Source organism: Lissotriton vulgaris, chromosome 7 (assembly GCF_964263255.1).
Source record: "Lissotriton vulgaris chromosome 7, aLisVul1.2, whole genome shotgun sequence".
NCBI lineage: Eukaryota > Metazoa > Chordata > Amphibia > Caudata > Salamandridae > Lissotriton > Lissotriton vulgaris.
The window spans coordinates 320,957,060-320,978,305 of NC_141695.1; the positions used below are offsets into that span (position 1 = coordinate 320,957,060).

Sequence of the window (21,246 nt, forward strand, 5' to 3'; positions counted from 1 at the left end):
CCTTGGCTGAGTTTAGGTGGCGGCTGTGGTCATGGAAGAATCGTGTACTAGTTGTCTCTCTGCTTGGAGAAATGAGGTGCCAGGGAATGATGGTACAGTCAAATAAAATGAACCTCCAAGACTAAAATCTAACTGTGGAGGTCTGGGTGATCAATCCCAGAGCTGTCAATCGTGCCCAGTCATGAATACCCACAAACAATCTGAACTTACCCAAACGCCCAGAGACGACTCATTTCCCAGCTCTATACAAGAGTCCCATTCATTCTCTCTCTCTCATATTCTCTCTCTCTCTCATATTTTCTCTCTCTCATATTTTCTCTCTCTCTCTCTCTCTCTCTCTCTCTCTCATGCAAGATGAAGCTAAACAGATGAAATATATGCGGGCAGTCTGACATAAACGGTCGTTAAGGATTTTTACAGTCCTCGCTGCGATTTCCGACTATACTGTTAAGAATATAAATATAGAGCCCGGTCGTTTCAAAAACAGTTTTTTGGACCCCGCTGTCTGCAGTCTGTGCAGCCCACTGATCCGAATTCACTCACAGCACCATCCCTGTGGCTACCATCTGTAGGAGGGCTAGGAGTAGCCGGGATTCTAGCTCTGGGTACCCGCCTGCGACTACCGCCTGCATCCCATATAGCATCCCCCTTACCTTGCCAGCACTGCGCCGGTGCGATACCCGCATAAACAGTAGGTGGTTCGCGGAGCGCGCAACTCCCTGGCAGTCAGGGCTGTGCGGCGCAGGAGAACGCGGCCCCCGCCGCTGGCACAGGGCGCTGAGGGGCGTGAAGGCGTCTTCTAGAGCCTCGCTGCTCGGAGGGCGGTAAGTTGGGACCAGTGGCTCGGCTCCGCCGGGTCCTCGCGCTCCATTCTTCTCGTGGGCGCTGCGAAGGGCTGCTGTTGACCCGAGGGGCGCAAGCGCGCATTGTGGCTGTGTGATAGTGTGCGTGCCTCGCTGTCTGAGCACATTATCTAGCCCCTACCCCGGCAACCCGCGTGCGCGGGAAGGACCCCCTCTGCTCTCCAAGCGCACTGACACCTTCGGGTAAAGTCTGCGCTATATAAAAATGCATTAAATAAATAAATAAAATAAGAGACAGCAGCCACCGCAGCAACCAGCGAGCACGGAAGATCACTATTGACAACAAGCTGAGGCAGGGAGATAAGATGCGAAACAGAAAGCAGCTCAGTATCCGGTCTGGGACGAGACCTAGGAGGGCAGGGGCTGCCCGTGCATGCGCGCTATTCGTAACTTTCGTTGTGAAGAGGGAGCCCCGGTGCCGAAGAGGAAGTGCGGGAGCTAAAGTCCCGGGTCCCAGGAGGGGGCCCGGGTGAAGACCAGCTGATAGCACTGCAGGGCTCCCATGCCTAAGGAGAGAGCCCCTCGTCGTGCTGGCAGAGGAGCTGGAGTATTCCGGAAAAGCGCTGGAGCCAGCTGCTGTTGAGGAGGAGTTCCCCCCGCAGACAGGTGAGTGGGGGATTCTCCATTTGTCTAATGGTTGTGCCGATGAAGGCACAGTGTACAGATTTATTTCCTGAGCGGACCCGCCGTTGCGGGCCGCTCCAACGATGGGGGCAAGGATTTTTTTATAAGAACTAACTGAAATTGAATGCTGGCTTGAAGGAAGGGGACAGGAGATGTGCACGGCGCGTGGCTGTACGTGCGCGTACACCTGCTGAAATCGCCGAAAGCTCTGTGCGTGCCCATCTCCTGTCCCACTTCCAAGGCAAGTCCCTAACAATAGAGCTCGCTGGCGACAGAGCTTTTGCGCTGCTTACACCAGGATCGACCTAAAAAAGAGTGTCCTGGCCTAGTGTAGGGATTGAGAAACTGATGGATGGTTTCTTGTGCAGATAAGAAAGGTCATTCAATTCAGACACCAAAGCAACAGATTCTTTCAACGCGTGCTTGCCTTGGAGGGGGGACCAAGATGTAATTGTACCACTGTCTAAATGGAGGGTCCCAAGAGTGAGTAATCTATTTCTTCCAGCTTTTGCCCAAATTCTTTCGCTTCATTGAATTTCTTCCCAGCACAATTTGGAGACATTAGACACCTCATCGTCCACCACGAATGTACTGAAATATCTTAGAGCCCGAGTAAAGGCCATCAGGCTCCTAGAGACCAGATGGAACTCTCTCCTTATGGACTGAACCATAGTGCCCCGGGGGAGGGATAGAAGCCTTCTAAGCACAACCCCATCTAATCTGTTGCATTCATATGTCAGGTCAAGCGAAAAAAAACTCTCCTCCGTATATACCCAGTGGAGGTATCTTCCCCACTTAGACCCTTAGAAGTGGAAGATGAGAGTCCCCAAATCTGCTATTAAAACTTGATAAACAGCTTGCCTGCAATAAGGCCTTCTGCTTGATGGCTTCCGAATGCATACCCCAGTTCAAGTTCCTCTTGAAGGTTAAGCCCAAATATTGAGTGTGTGTGAAAGGGTATTTCTGTAGGGGTGTAAGGTTGTGTCTGTTGGTGGTGCATGGGTGAACCATTAAGAAATGTCTGGTTGTATCTGTAGGAGATGGAAGGATGAATCCACAGGAGGAATTGTATCAATAGAAGCTGTAAGGGTGTATCCATTCGAGGTGCTAGGGATATCTGCATGGGGGAGGTGGGAATATTTATCTACAGGATATGTCAGGCTGTGGGAGTTGTAGGCGTGCTTCTGTGGGAAGTGTACATGAATATCTGTACACAGTGTCAGGGTTTATCTGTGGGAAGTGTCATGGTGCATCAGTAAGGGTGTATCTGTACCTAGTCTTTCCTTATCCAAGAAAATAAAGATAAGAAGTTGATATAATCTGGGGAATACAGAGATACATTCAACTGGGGATTCGGATGGACTCCAGTCTGGGAACATAAGTTGATTCCCTTTGACATTATCACCTTGAAGTAATACTGCTATACTTCTTTCATGTTCCCTGGTATTTGAAAGATTGGTATCTGAAAATGTCCTGAGGAAGGTGGTCCCAACATCTTGACTCCACCGAAATGTGCGTCAACCTTGTGTTAAGCTTTATGCCCTGGACTGTGATTCCGTTTGTGGCAGAGGCTCTCTCTTGTCACAGATTGTACTCAACTGTGTACAGATACTGGATGTTTGTAGTTGAATAATACTTGGTGGTATAGGTAATAGGTGATAGGTGCCACAAGGTAATTACACAAATTATTCTTACAAGCAAGCCTTATTAGTGACTGTGCTTAAAGGTTTAAGAGAACCACCTGCCTCTCTAGGTTCTGTAGCATGAGCAACAGGACATCTTTAGTCATAGACCTAAGCACACGTAAATTTCGAATGTCAATTTTCAATAATTGGTAATACAAAAACACAAGAAAATCATTCCATTTGTTCTTCTCTTTTTTTCTGTTCATCAATTGGTGAACAGTTCCCAAGCCAACGCGTGTTTTGTCGCCTCAGTATGCTTGTACATGCGACTTGTTCACGGCTAGGTAGAGAATAATACCACGTTTTACAACACTTGAAATTCTCAAAACATTTGTTATTTTTTAGAAACAAGTGTGCTCCCAGGGCTAAACCACGTGGCGTGGTGCTAAATAAATATTAGCACCTTGCATCATAGTGTCTATTCATGCATTTTTTGCATAAAAGTGGCTAGAGGGGAAAGGTCCTCACATGTTGTGGAGACTCAAGAATGTGTATATATCGTTTGTGTTTGGATAGTGAATCATTCATGTGCTAAAATAAATTAGTTATGACAATGATCATAGGGCAAGACCAGAGTATGCCACCCAGTGACCAGACTTCAAAACACCACCTCTATGTCTGTGATTTTGAGAGAAAATTTGTCTCAAAATAATTAGCACCGTAACTATCAATGTCACTATCCTGAACAAATTCACTTCAATATATCTGTAGAAAATCAGCAATAAACAAAACACCACTATGAGAATTTTCATTAAGAGGTAACATTTCGTTCAATTTAAAGTTAGGATGCAAGCCATTGTAAAATGGCCAAAAGAATTCGAAGTTGAAACAAAAACGGGGACCTACTTCTAGTATGGCTATAATTCCAAGCCACACTAATCCCGTGGCATGAGGGTAACTCCTGAAGAGGACTCATAAGTCGTTCTCTGTATCAACTCCTCTAAATATCCAAGATCTGTGTATGTATATCAGATTTTTAAAAAGGAAACACAGAAAAAACAAGCAAGCTAATCAAAGTTTATGCAAGTGTTGTAAAACGTGGTATTATTCTCTACCTAGCCGTGAACAAGTCGCATGTACAAGCATACTGAGGCGACGAAACTCGTGTTGGCTTGGGAACTGTTCACCAATTGAAAAGGCGAAGACATATTAAAAAAAAAGAAAAAAAGAAAAGAGTAGAACAAATGGAATTACTTTCTTGTGTTTTTGTATTACCAATTATTGAAAATTGACATTTGAAATGTACGCGTGCTTAGGTCTATGACTAAAGATGTACTGGATGTTTGCAGTTGGTGTGAATGTGGATGAATTGGTGTGATTGTAGTATGATTGTATTTATTAAATCTAATCCAGGGGCTTGTGGTGATTTTGCTTTAAAAATGTAATTTGTATATGTTTCTAAGTAAAAAAAAATTGGGGGATCTGAACAATCACGGACTAAAAGAAATGTATTTGTTATTGTATAAACCATGATGAATAATGTATAATGTGTTTTTATAAAAAAAAATAATGAAAAGAAGAATCTAAAAAGAAGAAAAGAAAGAAAAAATCTTTTTTGATAAAATAAAATAGTAATGAAAAGAAATGTTTTGTCGAAATAAAAGAATGATAAGATGATTATAGTTGTCACTGTTGTATTTTAATGTTTATCTAAATGTTTATGAACAATGTTCAATGAGAAAGTATAACAGGCTGTGAGGGAAATATTCAATACTGCGTTTTTCCTAACCCCTCTCTTCCCTGGCCTAAACTACTAAATAGAGGGGGTCCCTTAACTCTTGCTTTAGTATCGGTACCTAGTGCCATGGCATAATTCATACGTGTATGATTCTAGGAGGGGCACTGCCAGTACCTATCTGTGGGAGGAGTTACAATATATCTGTGAGAGGTGTCATGGTGAATCCATAGGAAGTGTAAGGCTAAGTCTGTTTGAGTTCTCACGGTGTCTCTGCAGTAGAAGTTGCAGAATGTGTGGAGAGGTATACGGTAGCATGGGGCTGCTTGAGAAGGCTTGTTACGACAAAGGATATCTCTCACTTTCACCTCCTCTCCTGCAGAAGCCAGAGAAGGAGACCTGGGGTAACTCCTTGGAGGCCCTACAGGCTGTTCTCCACCTGCAGAAGACAATGAACCAGGCCCTGCTTGATTTGCACAAGCTGGCAACAGAGAAGAGCGACCCCCACGTGAGTATGGCTGCGCCGGAAGCCGTGCATGTGCTTAGTGCCCTGTGGGGCTCCCAGACTTCAAGAAGGAACTGTAGATTGAAGGTCCAGGCTGAACCACAGAAGAAAGCGAGGTTTCATACGTGTATTTTTAGTATTGCTAATTATTAAGGGCGCTCATCCTTTTGAAAAAGCAGAGCTAACAGCGAGGTGTTGCTCTGTAGTGTAGTTCCTAGTTTCCCACTAGGCCCTGCGCATTGGAATAACATAAACAGTAGTATCAACGTAGAAGTCCGGATCTTCCAGGCCTCTACTGACTATGCTAAACTTAATTGGGTTTGTTACCAACTAGCTCAGAGGTCACTGGAAACTTTCTTCTCTGCATAGGAAGTGATCAGCTTCCCTGGCACAGACAAGAAGGGATTCAGTTTTCCAACAACCGTGCAACATGACAACTTTGCTCCTCAGATCAAGAGTCAATCTCTAGGGTCGTGTGAAACAATAGACAGGTATTTCACTCAGTCAGATTAGTGCAGTTTACTTTCACAATATGTAGAGACTAGAGAGACGGGCGTTTGTCAATAAAGGGTTAACATTTATTGAACAGTCTTTCTTCTCGTACAAGAGAAATGTATTGCCACAATTGCAAGACTTGTTATGATAAAAAGTACGTACAGTAAGATAAGTATTGCGAAATAATACTGTAAAAGCATTGATATGGTTTCTTAGCCATACAATGGTTTAAAAGTAATAAAACATATATACAGTCATATATACATTAGGCTAAAATACTCAACTGGTGCTTCTAACTAAGCCTACCCCAGTGTGCCTGACCTAAGCCTAACACGTGGAAGGGGAGTAAGTAAGTAGCTTTAAGTTAAGTTGGTTTTGCCAAGGTTTGCTTCAAGAATTCTCATCTAAGGGTTTAGTCAACACCATACCTCTGAATAGAATGATGGAGGTCTGGTATCTCCTTCAGGAGGCACTCGGTATCCCAGTCACCCGCGAGGGCAGACTAGAAACGCTGGAGCTGGATTTCTCAGCAGAAGAAAGGCAGCGTCTCTCTTCAGCGCGTCGAGGAGGAGGAGGGGGGACAGCGTCCGCGGGCAGCTTGGCATCTGCTGGGCTCTTCGCAGAGGGACGGCTGTTCAGCTCCTAAGCTCACCACACCATCGTTCGCGCTTTAGCAGCGATAATGGTATCAGTAGCTTCACCAACAAAGGGACAGTAGCAGCATCAGCGTACTGCATACAGCATACAACAGCAATGGGACACCAGCAATTGCTTAAGGCAACGTTGGTAGTATTTATACCTGACAGGTGCCTGGTTTGACGCAAGTTTGCTGGACATAAGACGTCAATTAAAGATGTCACTAAGAAGTGATAGCTATCAGTTGCTTATTAGAGTTCCATTACTAATCAAAACACAGCAAGCGGGGATTTCCAGGTTTGCTGAGTTTTTATCTTGTTAAAGAACTCGGAGTGTTAATCTAGGAATATCAGATAGTGACTTCTGCTCTGTCATTGCACTAATTGGTTGCAAAGGAAGTGGCAGAGAACTATTCTGGAATGTGGCTCTGTTCGTGTGAGGCCAGAGATGACTTTCTGAATATCGCACTTGAACGGTTATGCCAATATAGGGAATAAATGGATTTATAGCTGAATAGGGGCATAAGGTCGCAGTATCGATCAGGAACCTAGATAAACCCGCAACACCCACTCCACGTTTTCATGTCCATCAAATTACTAAAACTAGAGCAATTAGATGCATGTGTAACATTGCCCACCCCAAAATACATAAATGCATTTGAAATAGGCGTATATTGTAATACGTGAAATTTAGGTACTGTACGTTTTTTTGAAGCATAGAAATCATTCAAAAATTATTGCATATGAAATCAGTGAACGATTATGCAAAAAGAATTACACATGAAGTATCTCTGAAACAGAAGAAGGGCGAGATAAATCATCACATATAAATGCATTGCAATAAATGTGCTAGAGGCTGATGTAAGTTTGTTATGTCTCTAGATGTGTTTAGAAATAGAAGTTTGAAGCTTCTGTTCTCTAAGAATAGTTTTTACGTTAAGCAAAGAATTGTTCGTGCCAAAAAAAGGGTGAATATTAAAAAATGTCCAATTCAAAAGAATTAATTGCTTGAACGGGGAAATAGAGTTCCAACGCTTTTAGTAGTTTTTGTTGATCAAAACTGAAGGCCGAATTCAGAGTTCATGGGAACGCTGTGTGTCGGAAAGCTTCTCCAAAGTTATTGTTTCTGTACGGGTGAGAACATCGTATCAGACAGGCTCTCAAAGAATTGGTCTACAAAATCAGGTGACAGTTCAACCAAATTCGATAGTGCTGTAACTTGGCAGGTGTGAGAATGATTGCTGTCATCATAGTCGGGATCAGCAATGCTCACAGAAGGTCGTACCTGGGTGATGTTGCTTTTGTCACTCGCTCCACTGTTACCACCTAGTCGTAGTACAGGAGTCTCAACGAATGCCATCATCAGGATTGGTAGCCGCTGGGGACAACACAATGCGTGAGCCGTTATTGGACTGAGCAAAGTATCGACGTCCATTGGTACTGCTGATGGAAGTGAAAGACAGATGTCCAACACGCATTCATCTCCGCATAGCATACCGGTAAGATACAGTTCTACCATATAGGTCTGAATGAAAGGAACCAGGTCATGTTTAGATCTCTCAGCCTGGCCAATCCGAGGACGTTAGTTATCTGGTCCCGGTAGCGCATTGCTAGGATTGTCTCTTCCATTCCCATGGGAGCTATGTCTGAGTTTCGGCTTGCCATAACGAAGCAGGAGGGTCAAAAATAAAATCCCTGCAACGAGTCCCAAAAATAATGGTATGCCGCCAAAAACAGAGTGAACAAAATTAGGAACCATTCCCAAAATTGCTTGAAAAGGTGTTAGCAGTCCCGTAAAAATCGTCTTAAATATGCCTGGGATGCTTGTGGCACTAGACATGTTAAGGAGTTGGCTAAGCATTTCTATGAAATGCACGGGGCAATTTGTTGATAAAAGTTCATGAACTTCAGTAGCTGTCCTTGCAACTACAAGATCATACGTCTCTTTTGATGACGTTATAGGCACTGTTGTCTGCAAAAGCACAGACTTCATTTTGCTTAAAGTATCAATTCGTATAGAATAGAGATTCAGACGAGGCCAGATGGGAGTCACTGTGTCTGCAGGCCCACTCGGGAACAATGCCTGCATACAGCATTTGACCATGGATGTTACGCCTACTAGATAACTTTTCCCTGGCACAAGGCCACAACATCTGTGATCCGTTCTAAGAATGTAACTCCCGTTTGCAAGTTGCATAAAGAAGGGCTCTATCTGAGTTGCAGGTGTGACTAGCTGGTGGCATGAAAGGTTGTTAGAATTTCCATCACATGCTCCGTGTAAATTAATACCATTACACAAAAGTGTACCGCTCAGTGAATGTTTACAGTTGTCACCACTAAGAAATACATTTTTGTCGCTGTCACTATAGCAAGAATGTGTGTATGGTAATTTCCATTCTGATTTTACATATCCTTTACCCAATTGTTCATACTGGCCAGCAGGTATGTACTCAAGGCACTTTTTAAATCGGAAAGTTGTTATCGGAATAGTGATAATTCCGTGTATTATCCATTCAATGACAGGACTCTCTGACATTGTCAATGGTAATCTCTCAAGTTTTTCGATGCTCAGGATTGTATAGTCTGCTCCTTTCTGTGCCAAACTGATCTGTTTATCAGTAAGGTTAAAAATGGAAAATAATGACGTTGTGTTGATTAAACGCCAAGGCACATAGCCTGAACGAAGATTTTGCAGCGTCCAGCCCAATTGTATAATAGAACGTAATTGAGATTGGCCATGTTGTAACATTAGCGAGTCTCTATCTATCACATCAAAGGCAGGGGATACAATATTGTCCAACGAATATATTCTGGAAGACAGAGTCATTAACCCATTGTCTACTACAGAAAGTGATTTCTCCAAATTAATACGATCAATTTCTCGATTTTTTCTGCTGTTTCAATTTGTGTGACTTTCCAAGCCTCGTTGTACGCAGCATAGATACTGGTCGCTATGAAACTCTTTTGACGCTGTTTGCGTGGTCCAAGAATGAAATCGCGCAAATCAGCACCATCTTTTATTAAAGACAAGTGTTGCTTAATTTCAGCCGGTGTGGATGATGTTAGCCATTCAAGGCAGAGTTTCCCTACACTGTATGTTGTTATTATCCCTGGATGTTGTCTCTGGGAGTATCTAGGGTCTAGTCTGGTCATTTTTAACCCCTGTGTTTTATTCAGGAATCTATCTTGACAGCTGTTTGTGTCAGTAGACCAGATTAACCACTTTTTCCAATCAGGATGTGTTCTGTTAAAATGTAAAATTTGTGATACGTCTAACTCAATATCTGCAGTTGCATTTTCAGGTATTGGCTTTGGTATAGACGGTTTGTTAAGGTCTTTGATCTTAGCTAGGCCAAGACAGGATGTTTGGTGTATTGTGTCATTTAAAAACAACATTTGTTCTGGTATCATGCAGGTTCTGAATAGTGCTTCAATGCCCTGTACCTGCCAATCTTTTGTACCCCAAATGGTTTTCGTTTCAATGTTATCTTTCCAATAATCAAAACCAAATGTCATCATTTTATCATAAAATGTTTCTGAATATATCAATTTAGAGTTTGTCAGCATTGTTTTCATTCCTGTTTTATCTAACAGTTTGTAATAAAACGTTTCTGCATTACTGGTGTTAAACCCTGAGAAGTATTTGAATTTCTCAAAAAATGCTTTAGAACTGCTTTTAGGTGGTGTAGCACAATGTTCCCATTGATTATACATAAAAACATTTCTAGGCTGTGCAGATTTATGCAAATAGTGATCACCATAATGTGTGTAGCAAAATAACTGCTCATAACTAGATGAACCTTGTAAATAATCATGATCTGTGAATCTAGCTGACATTACTAAATCAGACATCATGTCATTAATACTGTTAAAGTCCCAATCATCAGAGAATGTACTAGGTTTTACAAAGTCACTTAAGGAAACCTTCAGTTGATGAGGATACTTCAGGATTTCGACCGGACCATATATCTCATAGTCAGTTTTCTCCCATACTACCCCACCAGGTATTGGAATTGCTGTGACATTTACTGTTGACAGTTCTCTTTTCTTCACGTGTGATGATCTGTGTGGTTTCAGGACTAGGTTGATGTTCTGACTTGCTGTGTCCATTCAATTGTAATAAACTTTCCTAAAATTAAAACTAAAATTAGGCATAGTAGGAGTATGAATACCCCTGAAATAATCCAATGCTCAATCAACGGTGAATCCAGATATAATTCTTTGCTTTGTTGAAGGAGTCCTGTTGTATTTTCTTTCGAATACTTTTTTGTTTCTGGCATCACTTCGGGGTCGTTTTCATCTTCAGAGAAGTTGTCGAAGTTGATGAAATAACCAGAGGCAGTTCTGTCAATTGATGGGATTGTTCTTTCAATCTGTCTTTCGGTAGCATTTTCTGATGCCACATTAGTGTAGACTGGTGTTGTTTCTTGACGAACTGTTTCAATCTGTGTCTCAAGAGGCACGAGTTCCATGGCATTATTGCATAGTCCTTCATTGTGCACTGCAGGCTGATCGAATGTGATTAGTCTTTCAGTTTGAACCTCTTGGATTGTTGCAAGTTTGGGTATTCTGTTGTTTCTTGGGAGTCCACTGGGCCTACTGTTGATTATAGGCCACATGCTTGTGGTTTTACCAGGTCGATAGACACAACTCTGTTCTCCTTCTTACCAGCAAGGGGCGGTAGTACTACTGATCTTGTTCCGGTGACTGCCAAGACAGGTACTGCTTTTCTGTAAGAAGGCCCAAATTCCTTCTTCACCGCGATCTTTTCTCTGACTAGATCCCCAATCTTTGGAATCCAGACAGGCCTTGCTGGGGCTGTTGCTTGTGGTGCCTCGTCAGTGGTATCTGGCTGTTGCTTTAACTTTATGTTGCTTAAGGATTTTCTTGTTTCATTCAGTTCCTGTAAAACAGCCAAACGATCTTTGATGTCAAAGTCTGTTGTTTTTTCTTGTACCACTGACATCTGACTATCGAGGTCCTGAATGTTCATTCTAATTCCGAACAATAGTTCGTATGGGCTGAAACCTCTTAGAGAATTTCTTGGCAAGTTATTAAGACTAGTCTGGACACTTATTAGATGTTTGACCCACCCAGCGCCTGACCCTAATACCTTTGCTGTTATAGATCGCTTTATGTCTCTGTTTTTTCTTTCAACCACACTATTCCCTTCGGGGTGCGACGGACAAGAATACCGCAACCCAATTCCCATGCTGGCCATGGCCTCCTTAGAAGCTCGAGAGCTAAAAGCAGGACCCTGGTCAGAATGGAACGTGGTAATTGCGTATATGCCGATATGGACTCGCAAATCTTTTATAACAGTTCTAGGCGTCAGCCGAGTGCTGGAGGCCACATTTTTAAGTGTGTTTAGCCTTAACTGTGTACAATGGGACGCGCTTCTCTTCTTTGATTGCGCAGATAGACCGCCTTATGCTGTCTAGCAGGGATCCTGAAACTACACTGGCCTGTTCATTACTGCGATCTCTGTTGCAGTTTTCACAATTTTGAGCAAAACATTGAATATCTATGCTCATTCCTGGCCACCAGTACTCTGATTGTAATTCTTTCAGAGAATCCTTAATTGTTTGGTGTCTCAGACCCAACCCCATGTGTGCTTCCAGTAAGAGGAAGCCCCTCCTGCTCCTGTTTGGAATTACTCTGTCCCCCACTCCAGGGATTCGAGCAAAAGGAACGGAGTTTGCATCGATTACGTATGCATAATTGAGTGGATAGTTCACGGGTAGTGCTGCACAGTCGCCTTTTACGGTCGTTTTTTCCTGCCAGCATGGTTTCCCCGTCTATGTATTTTTCTGTACGCTTTTTTGTGGCTACGGAAGCCGGTTTAGTTGCTTCCGCTGTGGCTGTATTAGCCAATGAATTCCCTGCAACGTGAACGCCATCACGTTGAAGACTCTGTGCGTGAATCACGTGAGTCTTTTGTAGTTCTTTGTATAAAAGAGCTACTTGTTTCCAGAGCAATTTATGCTTTATTGTGGCACCTGTGTCATCTTTGTAATCGTTTTCAATCCACCTCTGCAGTTTATTGTTGTAAGAGTTGACGCAAAAATGAGAATCGCACACGATAAGTGTCGGGAATTCACGTTCTGCATTTTCGAGCGCCATCTTTAAACATCTGATTTCAGCTCTCTGAGCCGAACAGTTTCTCAAAGATTCAGTTTTTGTTACTTTCGGTCTGAATTTACCGCACAGCCAACGACCTTTAATTATCGCACATGCTGCATCGTAGGATTTTCTCTCTACGTTGAAATGCTGTACAAATCTATCTGTATAGATTATACAGGCGTATTGTGGGAGAGGCAGAAGTTCGATTGGCAGAGGATATTCTTCTTCATATTCTAAATCATTCAGTTCTTTGAATTGCGGGGCGAAATAGTATTTCACGTCTTCCGCTCCTAGAGAATCTACACACTGTATCCATTTCGGATCCAGTGACACTGTAGGCAGGTTTACTGGGCTGAATAGCGCCTCGAAGGCGGATACCGCTGTGAGGATATTAATCCTTTTACCATGTGCTAGTTCTCGTTCATTTTCCAATGCGAATTGCACTGCTTTCACAGTTCTTTCTGTGTGACTGAATGTTTCTTCTGCTTGTGTGTACAAGTGAGATTTAATTGAAATAGGTACCTTTTCTCCCTCATTAGAGGTTAGGTACGTGAATCCGCATCTTCCTGGGATGACTCGGATTACAAGACCGCGTGTATTGTCACGTGTAACTAATTTAGTTTTAGCTAACATGTCTGTTTGCAGTGATCTCAAAATTTCTGTGTGTTTTTGAGTCCAATTGATTTGTTTAAAATCAGGTTTAATTAGTTCGTAGAGAGGTTTAACCCTCTCTGCGTAATTTAGAATGTAAGTTCTTCCGAAATTCAGAAAACCTAGAATGGATTGTAAATTCTTCAGCGTTTTTGGAGCTTGGAGTACAGCGCACTTCTCTAAGAAGTTGTCCGCTAGGCTTATCCCTTCACTTGATAATTCGTATCCTAAAAATAATACTGTCAGATGGGCAATTTGAGACTTTTTAAAGTTGAATTTGTATCCCTCTGCTGCGAACCCAAGTATAATGGTGTTCACTCTTTTCAAGTGAGTATCCAAGTCGTCGTCTGTGAGATAGATATCATCTACGTAAGATAATGCCTCATCATCATATATTTGTAGTAACTCTGTTACCCTAGCTGAAAATAGTCCTGGGCTGTTCTTGAACCCCTGTGGGAGTCGACAGAATTTTTTCTGCGACCCAAATGCAGAGAAAGCGGTCAAATATCTGCTTTCCGGTGCAATGTTTTGACAAAAGAAACCATTAGATATGTCTAATGTCGTTTTATATTTTTTCCTAACTATATTATTCATTAGGGCTGCACTATGCGAGTTTTGTACTGCAAAAGTTTTACAACATGCATTAAGGTGTCTGTAGTCCAAAACTAGACGATATGAATTGTCTGGCTTGGAGACAGGAAAGAAAGGATTGTTCATTTGAGAGGTGCATGTTTCAATCACCCCCTGGTACTCAAGTTGATCTAAGATCTCCCTGACTTGTTTTTTAGCTTCTTGCTTAATGGGATACTGCCGTTGGGCAGTTGGTTCACTTTTTAACTGGATTTTGTGAGGAGTCGAGTCCTCATCCCATCCTACATGATTTTTATATAATGCAGGTGCCTGGGCTACTGCCCATTTCCTTGCATAAGTATATTTTTTGTGAATCGGAATGTGATTCGAGAAGGCAGGCATAATCATTTCTTCGCCACGAAGGCCCTCCCTGACAAACTCTGGGGGCCAATCTTTTTCAGCTAACAGAATATCATAGCCTTTTGAGAGTTTATCCCAAAATAGACCCCTAATTTTCCTAGTCTTATCACCCTCTATACGCAATGTTATTTCGTATATTTTATGGGGCTCGCTAAGTCCGGTGTCGGCAGTTTCAACCTGAATGTATTAATTCGTGTCCACTGTCTCCAGATGACTCATCAAGATCTTGCGCGCTATACTGATTTCTGCTGCACTGTCCAACATTGTCAATGCCCACTCCCCGTTTTTCAACTGTGTCCTCAGGATTCTCGGCATGGTTGATTACTCTAATATTGGCTACCTTCTTTTAATGAAATTGAGATTTTTTACTCTGAGCAGGTTCTTTGTCTTTGGACTTGGTGTGCTCTCCTGGGTCTGACCGTCCTCTTCTTTCCGAATTCTGTGGAAAAGATCGAGAGGGACGTGTATCAATACTTTGATATCTATCAGGTTTTTTCAGATTATCCCTATTTCTAAGGTTATATCTTTTCTCAGAGGGCTCCCTCTGGGGAGACTGGTGTTCTCGAGTCAGAGTTCTTTCCCTCCGTCGAGGAGACCTTCCTCTGGACTGGAAAACTTTTTCCTTGGGAGTGGATTGTTTATTTCCATCCCAGCTAAATTATTTTTAATAAATAATTTTTCAGGATTTTCGAGCAGTTGGGGCTTTACTGGTTTTCCACCCAAGCTGTCTCTACCTAATTCTTCATAGCATTTTTCTATGATTTTTGCAAGCTCAACAGGATCTTTTATATCTGTTTCCCTCAACTTCTGGCGAATCGCGGCAGATGCTGCTTCTCCTTTTATGTTGGCTAATAATATAGCCGAGACCTGCTTGAAGTCTTTCAGTAATTTCATACCTAGATTTAAAGTGGACTCTGGACCGTATTCATTTTGAATCTGTTTTAGCACTTCTGGTATTACCGCCATAGACGGAACACCGTGTGTTTTTGTGTAAATGGAAGCAAAGACTGTACCCCAAGTGTCGCAGTCCTCCACGTGTGGTGCGATTCCCATAGGAAGGCAGATTGTCAAGATTCTGTGTTTCTCCCTAGGGGTAGTATCAGGAAATACTGCCTCTATTTGAGTGATTTTCTGTGCTAACCAGAAAGGAATTTGTTCCCGTTTTACGGGTGTTTTACCAAGACATGACTGTATGTTCTGTGGTGTAATTTTATTAGTGTTCCCCTGATGAGGGGTCAGCTGTGGTACATTAACAGCTGGCTGGACTGTTGCAGTCCGCATTACATATTGGACTAATTGCCTATGTATTTTTATTAGTGTTTTTAGCTGTACTAACAGCTCTTCCTTTGACATTTTTACAATGTCCGGATGTGGTGTGTAGCTGGCTAGAACCGGCCACGTTGCTCCTGGTCTATCTAGTGGACCGAGCCTGGTAATGTGATCATTGTGTTTTAGGGCGCCATTAAACCAGAGCAGGTGCTCTTGAAATTTAAGTGGAATTTCAATCTCCTCGAAAGGAGCGTACTCTTCCGGAGGTTCCTCTATTTTGTAATAGTGAAACTCTTTTGTTGTAGCGTTTGCCGCTGGAAAGTTTATCCATGAATAGAATACCTCTGTCTGCCGATATTCGTGAGCCTCTATCACGAAAATTACTGTACCACCTTGAGGTGTCAGTCCGTTTTCTATAAGTTTTAACGTTATAGATTTTCTTAAGTGGACCGGGATGATAATTGCATCCGGGTCTGTGTGTTCGGGACCCTGCTGAGTCGCATCTGCTGCGGCCCCAGTGGTTCCGTTTTCTCCTGGCATTGTTAAAATGCAAGGTTTGCAGAGTTGGTCTCCAAGGAGACAAAGATTAGGTGCACAATATTTTGGAACACTGTATCCTTCAACGTTGAATAAACCAGAGCTTTACATAGGAATCTCTTCCTACTGAGTTCGGGCGGATTTTAACCTTTCACCCACTCCAGACGTCTATTGGAGTATTTATGGGAGAAAGGGGTCTGTGTGAAATATGCACGACTGAGTTACTCTAACGTCTTGCGTTAGTTTATCGCCTTACCAAACGTTTGGGCGCCATGTAGTGTAGTTCCTAGTTTCCCACTAGGCCCTGCGCATTGGAATAACATAAACAGTAGTAGCGACGTAGAAGTGCGGATCTTCCAGGCCTCTACTGACTATGCTAAACTTAATTGGGTTTGTTACCAACTAGCTCAGAGGTCACTGGAAACTTTCTTCTCTGCATAGGAAGTGATCAGCTTCCCTGGCACAGACAAGAAGGGATTCAGTTTTCCAACAACCGTGCAACATGACAACTTTGCTCCTCAGATCAAGAGTCAATCTCTAGGGTCGTGTGAAACAATAGACAGGTATTTCACTCAGTCAGATTAGTGCAGTTTACTTTCACAATATGTAGAGACTAGAGAGACGGGCGTTTGTCAATAAAGGGTTAACATTTATTGAACAGTCTTTCTTCTCGTACAAGAGAAATGTATTGCCACAATTGCAAGACTTGTTATGATAAAAAGTACGTACAGTAAGATAAGTATTGCGAAATAATACTGTAAAAGCATTGATATGGTTTCTTAGCCATACAATGGTTTAAAAGTAATAAAACATATATACAGTCATATATACATTAGGCTAAAATACTCAACTGGTGCTTCTAACTAAGCCTACCCCAGTGTGCCTGACCTAAACCTAACACGTGGAAGGGGAGTAAGTAAGTAGCTTTAAGTTAAGTTGGTTTTGCCAAGGTTTGCTTCAAGAATTCTCATCTAAGGGTTTAGTCAACACCATACCTCTGAATAGAATGATGGAGGTCTGGTATCTCCTTCAGGAGGCACTCGGTATCCCAGTCACCCGCGAGGGCAGACTAGAAACGCTGGAGCTGGATTTCTCAGCAGAAGAAAGGCAGCGTCTCTCTTCAGCGCGTCGAGGAGGAGGAGGGGGGACAGCGTCCGCGGGCAGCTTGGCATCTGCTGGGCTCTTCGCAGAGGGACGGCTGTTCAGCTCCTAAGCTCACCACACCATCGTTCGCGCTTTAGCAGCGATAATGGTATCAGTAGCTTCACCAACAAAGGGACAGCAGCAGCATCAGCGTACTGCATACAGCATACAACAGCAATGGGACACCAGCAATTGCTTAAGGCAACGTTGGTAGTATTTATACCTGACAGGTGCCTGGTTTGACGCAAGTTTGCTGGACATAAGACGTCAATTAAAGATGTCACTAGGAAGTGATAGCTATCAGTTGCTCATTAGAGTTCCATTACTAATCAAAACACAGCAAGCGGGGATTTCCAGGTTTGCTGAGTTTTTATCTTGTTGAAGAACTCGGAGTGTTAATCTAGGAATATCAGATAGTGACTTCTGCTCTGTCATTGCACTAATTGGTTGCAAAGGAAGTGGCAGAGAACTATTCTGGAATGTGGCTCTGTTCGTGTGAGGCCAGAGATGACTTTCTGAATATCGCACTTGAACGGTTATGCCAATATAGGGAATAAATGGATTTATAGCCGAATAGGGGCATAAGGTCGCAGTATCGATCAGGAACCTAGATAAACACGCAACAGCTCTGTTCGTAGCGGTGGGTTGCTTTGTAGGTAGGGTCACACTATAGTCGCATTACTTGTACCACATAACACAAACAGCGTGAAATATTTGGTAGCTCCTCTGTGGGTCGAAGGGGAAGGGCTCCATGCCAAAGACAGGCACCAGAGCTACGAACATGTCCTACTTGGCGCTCCACAGCTCCAGGCGCTGTGACTGACAGCCATGGCCAACATACTCTTTTCATGTCGGTCCAGCTGCTGAGCATGGGACTGGAATCAACATTAGACATACAGTGTGCCCCCTGTGCTCTGCTCAGGTGAGTACAGAGTCAGAGTACAGAAAGCCAGGATACATTTGTCTCAAGAAATCCTCATTGATTTGTCCCCATCTTTTATAAAATTATGAATGGGAGGAAACATGCACATAAAACATTATTTATGTTGGATAGCTTTCGTGTTCACATCTTAACTTAATATTTTAGTGATATTTAATATTTCATCGATCTAGAGAAGTTCAAAGCAAATAATAAATGTAAAGATCACAGGACACCAGTGAAAAAGAGACAGTACACAAGTCAAAGGGATTTGTTAAAGTATTTACAACTAAAATGACACATATCCTGGTTTAAACTCTAAAATTAGAATGATGTTTAATGGAACACAAGTACTTTGTTTGCTGTTATATTTGGACGCAAGTGCTGCACAAATCTTCTACTAAATCCAACTCCTTAACTATCCCCCTCTTTCTATGGCAGCTCTGCGACTTCCTGGAGACGGTGTACCTGCAGGAACAGGTGAAGACCATCAAGAAGATTGGCGACCATGTGACCAACCTGAAGCGCCTGGGGGTGCCACAGACAGGCCTGGGGGAGTACCTGTTCGACAAGCACACACTTGGATAGCACCATAGGCTTGGGGAGCTCTTGACCACGTGGTCAACCTAAGGACTTATGCAAGCTGCTGTTGTCACCAATAAAATTCATCGACCAACTAAAACGACAGGGTGTGACTTTTCTTTTTCATACTCAGTAATGTTACGGGAGTGCTGTCCACCGATGAATGCAGAGGCCATTATACTAGAATGAAATATTGTGTGCTGATGGTGGTTACAGAGGGACAATAATCAGCAGTATTAATGCGGCTGTGTCCTCTACCCACTCTCGACTCCTTAAAATCCGTAAGAATCTGTCACTACCTCTCGCTTCACTTGACCACAGGCCTGATCACCTTCATGGTAAATAGCATGGTGGGCTGCCAGTAGAGATGTCGGTGCGGTGAAGGTGCCTCTTTTCCTTAACCTTTAACTACTCTGTCCTCCTTCTCTGCTGCACTCAAACCATATGTAGTTCAGGTCTACAGACCGACAATTGTCCGCAGGTAAACCTGATCACCTTGTGTTTCCAAATTTAGATCATCAGAGTTGAAGCGTCATGGGTATAGAAGTACCTGGGGACATCTGACTGCAAGTGCTAAGAGGCGTCAGGTTCCTCTTCAGCATCTCTCCTCTGCGTTGTGCTCTTCAGGAGACAGTGCTGGCCAGCAGTTGTTTTCCTCTCGTTTACATTCTTGGATTGTTACTGAAAGAAGGCCTGGCTCTCAATAGCTCATTTCTTCACAGTATCGAATTTAGGCCACTTCATGAAGCTATACTGTAAAATGATCCTTAGATCGGCTTCAGTGAGTCTCAACAGTGATTGTTCCTGGTCTACTCTCCTTCTCGGGTGTTTTTTGGTCCCCGTGATACCTTTGATTCTTCTGTATACCAGATACGTGCATGCACCTACATCTTTTGGATTGGTGACAAAGTTGTTTCTCGTTATTTGCCAGTTTTTGTTATCTAAGGAAACAATGTCCTCTTTTTTGATGTCCATTTCTGTCCTTCTGTGATCTTCATGAAGGTTGCTTAAAGAAGTAGGCATCCTTATTAGGTGGGACAAAATAATTAATTTTATACCACAGTAAACCGAATCTAATCTCGGTGAGTATCCATAAATTCTGAAGGTTTGCTACTGCAGGTGGCAAAAAGCAGAAGGTAGGTAGCATCTTGCAGTGCACCTCAAACCACTGCTAGATTATCGGCTTGCCTTCATTCAGCCTGTCACTCATAGAATATTCATTAATGGAACAGGTGGCGAGTGATATCAAGACGATTTGTGGATGCTCTGCAATGGCCCAACCAAAAGGGGTCTAACTGCAGATATTCATGCTGGTTGGCAGGTGGGAGTCAAATAGTATTACTGAAATAGGCCATTTCACCAATTCTGATTTTGAATGGCGGCTGCACGTTACCATGTATGAATTTAGCAAGGATCCTTTTACCATGCATGTAATGCAACATGCTAACCTTTACAAGGCATCAGTGATGAAATAAATTATGTCATAGGAATTAACATTGTTCCTAGAAGACAACATTTCCTCTGTCTCCTCTTCAGTCAAACATGTGTTTTGAGGACAGGTGATAAGCCAGATGGCCGAGAAATACAAATATAAATGAGATCTTCTCTAGACAAATTGGTGACTGATATGAAATTCCAAGAAATGTTACTCAGAGATTTAAAAGACCAGTCTGCTTTGACTCAACTAAAGAAACTGAAATATAATTATAATAAAATTGGAGGGGGAGGAGCCACGCACGAGACCAAGATGGCCATGTGAGGGCTCGGCTCCGCCGACCCCTTCTTCCGACCGCACATATACGGCCTGATATCCTGAAGCCGGGCCCCAACGCCTGACGGCCGAACTTCTGTGACGTAGTTTGCGGCGCTCATAGACCCCCTGCGAGGTCCAGAGCCGTAGCTGCGCTGCCTGGCAGCAAGCGGCCTGCTCGCCCCCCAAGGGACTCGTGTGCAGACAGCGGCTGACCCCGAATTGAACAACATCGGGGCCATACACCGGAAGTTGCCGGTCCAGCCCCGAACTGCGGTGCAGACGGAGAGCAGTCGGCGCGAAGGCAATTAGGGCACGGGAGGATCAGGAGCACCACCGGGAGGTCCCCGGCCCCGTATTGAGGACCCAAGCTGGCTGGGCGGTGAGAGACGCGGTGACGGCGGGCCGACTCTGCGCTACATTGAGGAGGTGCGCTAGCAGGCCCCGCCGTTGGAGTTGGAGTGAAGCTACGCAAGTGCCCCGGCTCCCTGCCGGCGGAGGGCCCAACGTGTTGTCTGCTAGCGGCAGTGGACATTGTGGACTGCAGGCATTGTGAGACATGGCCCGTGTCTGCAGGATGGGGGGGGGGGGGCGTGCCCACAACAGCTGCGGCCTGCGGGCGGTGGGACGTCGGAGTCCCTGCAGAGACAGTATTCTGCCATTGTGTATGGGCGGATACTGGCGGCTGGGGCATCCGATCATAGGGAGAGGCTTGCGCTGCAATTTAGTGATGGGGCCCAGAGGTTAGCCCGGCCTAGTCCTTCTTGTCCCTGGAGCGGTGGTGGAGGAGCTCTCCTGCG

At 43.6% G+C, this 21,246-nt stretch overlaps 1 protein-coding gene across 1 annotated transcript in view; it reads left to right on the forward strand.

Moving 5' to 3' along the window:
• The window catches only part of LOC147701477 (ferritin heavy chain A-like), a 42,481-nt gene extending 23,708 nt beyond the window's left edge, over nucleotides 1–18,773 (forward strand). Inside the window, exons 3-4 of the mRNA XM_086930150.1 lie at nucleotides 5,230–5,355; nucleotides 18,556–18,773. Coding sequence (XP_086786276.1) covers nucleotides 5,230–5,355; nucleotides 18,556–18,702 — 273 coding nt within the window. The 3' untranslated portion in view covers nucleotides 18,703–18,773. The remainder of the gene's footprint in view (nucleotides 1–5,229; nucleotides 5,356–18,555) is intronic.
• Nucleotides 18,774–21,246: the final 2,473 nt, after the last annotated feature.